Genomic DNA, 7,079 nt, shown 5'->3' on the forward strand with positions numbered 1-7,079 from the left:
AACGTGTATGCGTTAAATGTGTACGTTGATATGCCGTTTGGAATTAAAGTGAAATTGAAAAGTGTAAAAGAAATAAAAGTTATTGTAAAAAAACTTTGGATGTCGTTTTGGTTTATAGTTTTTGAAATAGAATGCAAAATAAAAGAACGAAAATATACACCTTTTTTCTTCTAGAAACTATACCGGATGTAAGAGGTTCGAACTTCAAATGTAATCAAATGTGCTGCATAAATGTGATTTTCGAAAGTACCAAGCTAAGCTCCATAATACCTTCACAACAACATCTAATTTATATTTGGCTACATTTCAATCAAAAAAGGATTCGTCCAATTTGTACAATTCCATAGCCGCCTTACGGCTCATTCTCTAAATCCACTGTCTGCATTTCGGGGATTTTCATGTGGTTACAGGTACATTTTACCACGTACACATATAAAATTTCGTCGACCTTTAAACGGTGAAAAGAAAAATGTTGTTCGAATTTAGTCGAAATTTACATTTATTTTATAAATGCCAGACATGAATTCAGCACCATTTTTGAGGTGAACCACTTTGGCAAGAATTAGATATGTGCAAACACGTCCATTTGAATCGGTGCGATTTCGAATTTTCTAAATCCAAAATGTAAACCTGTGCAAGATAGGAGAAATGTTACATTGAATTTATGGTCGTCGGCCAATGGCGATAAAAATTTAAAATACATTAATCTTTTATACGCTACGAAATCTCAAAAACCACCGATGGTTATTGAGATACCATAAAGAGACCATTTCAAAATCATAGCAACCATAAATAAATCATCAACATTATTAAGGGAAATAATAATATATTTTATATGCATCATATGATATCTGTCCCATTTCGACGAATTTCACAATTGTTGATATTATATAAATTGAATTAAATATAATGTAATTGGACATTTTTAAGTGTTAATGAATTTTTATTTTTTTATTTCATTGATTTCAATCGGGATGATAATATGAATGGCAGTACATACACTTTTTTATGGATGCTTTAAAAATAATTACCAGCTCATTTTTCACGCTTATTGCGTTAGCCGCAGCGAATCATGGTTTTTTAGTTTTGCACACGAACAATGGTATATGTAAATTCAGTGCCGAGAGTCGAAAAGAACATGTAAATCGTGATTTCAATCGCTATTATTGCAATTGGGTCGAAAAATGTCAGTCAAAAGGTAGCATAGCTGGTAAATGAATTGTGCAATATTTCCAATAACCTTCGCTAAATGATTTTATGTCATTGAGCTCATGATAAATCTTTCACATTGTTCGGCTCATTGCATTGTTAGTCTTTTGGCCAATAATTTTATGCCAGACCATGAATGGCAGCGTTTTGTTTTCAATTTGAAATTCAATTCAAGTTTGCCCGCATATTTACACTTGATGCAGTAAATTGATAATTTATTCAACGCTGGGAATGTCTATCACATTGAAAGTGTATCTGATAAAAGCTAGGACGAAAGTGGATCAAAATGCTATCACAGATAGCGCGTTATCGACGACACACTTAAAATAAGTATCATTTTAAGTGATACGACAAGTACACATACTTCTGGGCAACAGGATTATTATTAGCAGCTTATCAGGCAATGTGTAAACAATTTTGGCAATTTATCCATCGAATTGGCTCAGCAAATTGATTACTGAAATGGATTTTAACGGATTTATTATGCTTCTGGCACATCACATTGGAGCTCAATTTTCCGCTTCAATAGTTTTATCAACTTTTCTTTGGTGCGTTTAACAAATGATCAAACATTTTATGGCAAACAGTCGGCTCAAATCCACTGAATCAAGCCAGTCTATCATCAAATTCAATCAAATTGAATTATCAAATACGGAGAACATTAAAAATGCGCATCGTCCAACTTTTCAGTGGCAGCGTTGACGAATGTCAATTTTCTGTCAAAACAAAACCAAAGACCATGAAAAATATAATAAAAAAAGTAAAATTGATGAATAAGATAAACTTTATCTGATAAAGTATATTTTTCGTTATTAAATTTCACAATACAAGAAAACAGAAAACCAATACAGCGATAAATACGTGTTTATTTTTCAATGCTTAAATATGACATTGAAAATTGAGTAGACCGTGCGAAGGAAACACAAATCGAAACTAAACATTCCGAAATGATTGGCCTAAAAAATCGAACATTCTTTGGTCGGATTTAAGTTAACGCTTCAATGGATTCGCTATCTCTCCTTCCTCGTCTTGGCTGTTAGGGGAATAAAACATTGGCAAACGGCAAAATAGCGTCAAGCACGATACTCAAAACTGCGTTGTCATTGAAAGTGAAACCTTTTAATAGGATTTGTTTTCTTTTTCGTCATTGTTCGAATTCTATTCTACTGGTGGGTTTTTCAAGTCTGCCTTGCCATCAAATGTATCCTTTGTTTTTGTTCTGATTCTTCTTCTAAATTGTTTGAGAGTCTTTTCTCGCTTGTTTCTCATTTTGCGATGGATTTTTTTTGCCACTTGTTTCGATTTTCGATGATTTGTATCTACTGACTGTCGTCTATTGCTTGGTGGTTCTTCGGTTGAGTTTTAGTATTTTTGACAACATGAGTTTGTGTGACATGTACGATGTCAGCTTCATTGGCTGCCATAAAATGTGCACGTTGTTTTATTCGCCGTTTTTTTGTAGAATATCCTTACGTATTTACTACACAGTGTCATGACGCATTCTTTTTACAAGACTCGGTGTTACATGCTGAATAATTTTTGATTCGATTACGACATTTAATAGATTTATTTGAGCACGACTGACTTTCATCGGAAAATAAACAAATAGGCTAGGCCACCTTGATTGCATTCCAAGCCTATAGATAATAATTTTTCGTTGTTTTAAATGTCGATTGTGTAAAAATGAATGTCATTTTGTAGTTAGAGCATCAATCATTCAAATTATCGACTTTTTCCATCGTTTATTTTGTCTGCAACATTTTTTTTTTTGATGTAAAAGTAGCAAGATAAATTAGTGACTTGATGCGCAGCTTGATGTGCAGAGAACATTGGCATTTAATAAAATTTGGCACATGACATGTAAGTGGCGTTGAAAAAGAAGAAGATTAAACGAGAAGAATACTGACAACAAAAGCCCATCCATAGAAGAAAAGAAATGAAAATAAAAAAAAACTGCGACGAATCAAATGGAAAGTGTTCTGTCATGAGCGAATCCTGTTTATCGCCAGCAGTCATAACTTATCTATTCTATATGATGATATTTTTTTTTACCTCTATCAGGCATAACAGATTGTTTATACGAAGTTCAAAAGCATGCACTCATATGAATACTTCAGTGATGACATCAGTTTATATGTGACAACATTCCATGGTCATGCTATCGACGGCTGCATTTATGCCAACTTTTGCATGTCTTGGTAAATGTAAATGCTTTTAAGTACATATTTTGTTCGCAACCAAAGTTTCAATGGCCAAGCCGTAGACTATCTTGTATGTAGGATATGATGAATGTAATCGTCAAGTGGTTGCCATCATTTTTATTTTGATGTTTTTCCATCGTCGCATTTGTTAATGGTTTCTGTTTTTTTTTGTGTAATTTTTTTCTTCATCATTGTGCAGATGAAGTGAGTTGACGCTAGCAGATTTCTTTAGTTTGAGTTTTGCACTATGTTAAGCAATATGTACACGTAAATATGCATGCATGAAATAAAATTGCGCCGAAGAAATAGCACGATGATCACGAGGTTACAGCCAATTGAAGGTTGATGATCCACCAACTCAAATGAATGGATCTAATCTATTTCCATGAAACGCAATAAATTCAACGCAAACATTGCCACTTCTTGTAACAATATTTAATGTACCTCGTCTGCAATACTGTCGCGTTACATGAGGGGAGACGTATCAACGAAATTGCCATGGAAAAGTCCCGTAAAAAAACATTTATTCTAATGTTCATACGCAATAAGGAAAAATTCGTAGAGGGATGCATACTCTGATTGGATTTTTACGAAAAACAAATAAAAAAGAACTATAGATGATAAATAGAAAATAGAGACAATGAAACAAGGATGATAAACGGAAGCAAGATTTTGTTGGAAATGTAATCGGTAGAAAGTACCTGTATGATACAAACAAAAATCTCAACCTTTCCCTAATATATGGCAAAACAACTTTTGACGCACCGATTTAAACGCACCAACGATATTTTCAACAGATTTTCGTTTTCACATTTTTTTATCCATATGATTCTTTGGTGCTCATTTTTCTTCGGCAATATAATATTTCATCGCTTCGTATTCCAAGGCTTAATATATTCAAAAAATATTGTATGGATCTGAGCACTTGTCACATACGAGACGCGGCGAAACATCTCTGTTTTTTGCGTCTTTTTCTTTTTGGGTGTCGACACCCCTAGTATATAATGTGTTTGCTTTAGACATCTTTTATGATTGAAAGTGTGAATAAGGGCTATCAGTATTCGATGAAAATGGAGTGATTCGTTTCCATTTGGTAAAGGGTAAAAACTATTTGAAATGAAAATTGAAAAAAATTCACACCAACCTTCATTTGTGTTTTAATTTTATTTTTTAAGTGATTTTTCTTCAAAACGTTCACACATTAGTAATAAGCTACAGTTTACATAATTCACACGATGAATATAAAATAACACATCTCAAAATTATGACACATAACTATAGAGAAAGGTTAATGATTCGTTAATGATGAGGAGACGCTGGGTTAGATTCGATTAAATCGATTCAAATAATTTTGCAGGCAAATCCAAAAGTAAACAGAACGATGGCAGCAATCAGCATCGAACCAAATATGATTATCCGTGATAAAATCTATTTAATTATTAAAAGGGAATTAGTTGAATAATTTGCTATACGAGTAAAATCAAAAACAAAAAAACCACCTTATCTTGCCACTTTCGATTATCAATACATCGCTTATACGGCATGTGAGAGAATGAAACCGAATTGTATAGAGGAATCCAGTATTTTGGAATATTTCGATATAAAAAATCATCCAAGAGTTTACGAAGGCGGTAAGATTTACTCCGCACCAAATCTCGCATCTGTTTGGATATTGAAAAGATATATGTTACTTTTGGATACCAATACATTGACATTTTGCATAAAAACCTCAATGTAGTTGTACATGGCCAAATCACAAATGGCTTCAGCATCTTCGTGCCGAGAATCGCTGAATTCTTTCAGTGCAATTCTAATACAGTTATGATGACGGTCGAGAATTTCACCAAGCAATCTACAATCTTCGAAGCCAGCATTCATTCCTTGGCCGTAAAATGGCACCATTGCGTGAGCTGCATCGCCCAACAACAAAATATTTGGATCAACATAAGTTGGACGACACTGTACAGTTAAATTTAAGATAAAGTTTTTTTTAAATACACTGGTGTCTTAACATTCGAAAAAATGCGCTAGTGTTACCTTAATCGATATCAGATGTTGTGGTTTTGCTTTGAAAAAATCGTCAATCAAGCGTTGTTTACCAATCAAGTTGATGGCGTCTGGGAAATATTCGGTGAAAAATGTTAAAAGATCGTCAATTTTTACAATTGATGCAAAATTTGAAAACGGCATGAACAAAGTAACAGTCCAAGATTTATCTTGATTTGGAAGTGCAATCATCATAAATTTTCCGCGTGGCCAAATATGCAAATAATTCACCTCCATTTGAAACTGAAAAAAGTCAGAAAATAGATTTTCAAAAAATCAAGATTTTTTTTGGTTAACGTACCTCCCTATTGACAGGTGGTATGCACAATTCAATGTAGCCATGGTCGATGTATGTTTGGCTGAAATCAAATCCGGGCACTTGTAACATATAACGACGCACTGTGCTAAATGCCCCATCGCAGCCAACAATTAGGTCACCCGATACATTTTCGACCCCATCGTTTTTTTCGCTTTGAAATTTACATGGACATTAGACATGTCAGCTTAATATTTATCAATTACAAAGATAAAATTACTCACTCGTGAAATGTTACCTCACACTGTCGCAGTTTTGCTGATTTCATTTTTTTATTGAAATTCAAATGAATATTCGAATACTTCTCGGCTTCTATAATGTGTATTTGGATGCATAATTTATTTAATTTATTTCATTTCTTCTATCTTTTCACTTACCATTTAGTAGAATTTCATTCAGATATTTACGACCAATCGAATAAATACACTGAATATATTAGAACAAAATCACGTATCGTATAGTACAGTATTAACTCAAAAGGTACCGATATTGAATTTCAAGTAAGAAGAATACCAAGTTTACCTGGTTTGTGTTTGGGTCGTAAGGTACAGCTTGTGTTTCACCGCTAAGATCATGTAACATTCGGCCACGCATTGGTATGCCATGTTTTAATAATTTTTCCTCCAATCCAACTTGAGCCAATGCCTTTCGACCACGAGCAGAAAGCGCCAAATTAATACTTCGCCCTTGAACTAGCTCAGCTCTACGGATATCTAATGGAAACAAGTTCATTTTATAAATGTGGTAATCAATAATGATTCAAAAAATAGAATGAGTTTTATGGCATTGAACTATTTTAGAGAAAATATTACGGCATACCTTCGCGATACTCATATAAATGAACATTGTGCCCTTTCTTTGCAAAATTTATTGCTGCCAATGAACCTACCTATTGTGTAATAAAACAAAATCAATAAACACTTATTTGAATAATATTCTACCCATATTGTATTTATAATTTTACAAAAACTGTTTCTTAGAACAATATATGTGAGATGGAGCACTCTGAGGAGCCGGAGGATCACCGAGGAGCAGAGTTCCTCTTTAGTGAGGATCAACATATCAAAAGTTAAAAAACGTCTGAAATTGTAATATTATCATCAATTTGAATTATTAATGCTAATTAATATTGTTGAGCTCTGCACCTTGGTGCTACTCCAGCTCCTCACGTAGTCTGAGAAGGAGTCTCGGTGGAAACTTGAAAAATGTTAATCAATCAAAAAATTACACACACGGGAATAATGTATAGATTATTAGTATAAATGATTTTTTTTCTTAAATCTATACAAAAGTTTAGATATCTCAAC

At 33.4% G+C, this 7,079-nt stretch overlaps 1 protein-coding gene across 1 annotated transcript in view; it reads right to left on the minus strand.

Annotated features, from left to right (window-relative positions):
* Nucleotides 1-4,711: 4,711 nt before the first annotated feature.
* Nucleotides 4,712-7,079, minus strand: part of LOC116350751 (kynurenine 3-monooxygenase-like) — a 3,246-nt gene continuing 878 nt past the window's right edge. Inside the window, exons 2-10 of the mRNA XM_031782663.1 lie at nt 6,592-6,661; nt 6,295-6,485; nt 6,150-6,198; nt 5,997-6,084; nt 5,758-5,926; nt 5,448-5,699; nt 5,139-5,369; nt 4,910-5,071; nt 4,712-4,838 (exon numbers count right to left, since the gene is read on the minus strand). Of these exons, the coding sequence (XP_031638523.1) occupies nt 4,752-4,838; nt 4,910-5,071; nt 5,139-5,369; nt 5,448-5,699; nt 5,758-5,926; nt 5,997-6,084; nt 6,150-6,198; nt 6,295-6,485; nt 6,592-6,661 (1,299 nt within the window). The 3' untranslated portion in view covers nt 4,712-4,751. The remainder of the gene's footprint in view (nt 4,839-4,909; nt 5,072-5,138; nt 5,370-5,447; nt 5,700-5,757; nt 5,927-5,996; nt 6,085-6,149; nt 6,199-6,294; nt 6,486-6,591; nt 6,662-7,079) is intronic.

This window comes from Contarinia nasturtii, unplaced genomic scaffold (assembly GCF_009176525.2).
Source record: "Contarinia nasturtii isolate CC-2019 unplaced genomic scaffold, AAFC_CNas_1.1 Cnas_scaffold_4311, whole genome shotgun sequence".
Lineage (NCBI taxonomy): Eukaryota > Metazoa > Arthropoda > Insecta > Diptera > Cecidomyiidae > Contarinia > Contarinia nasturtii.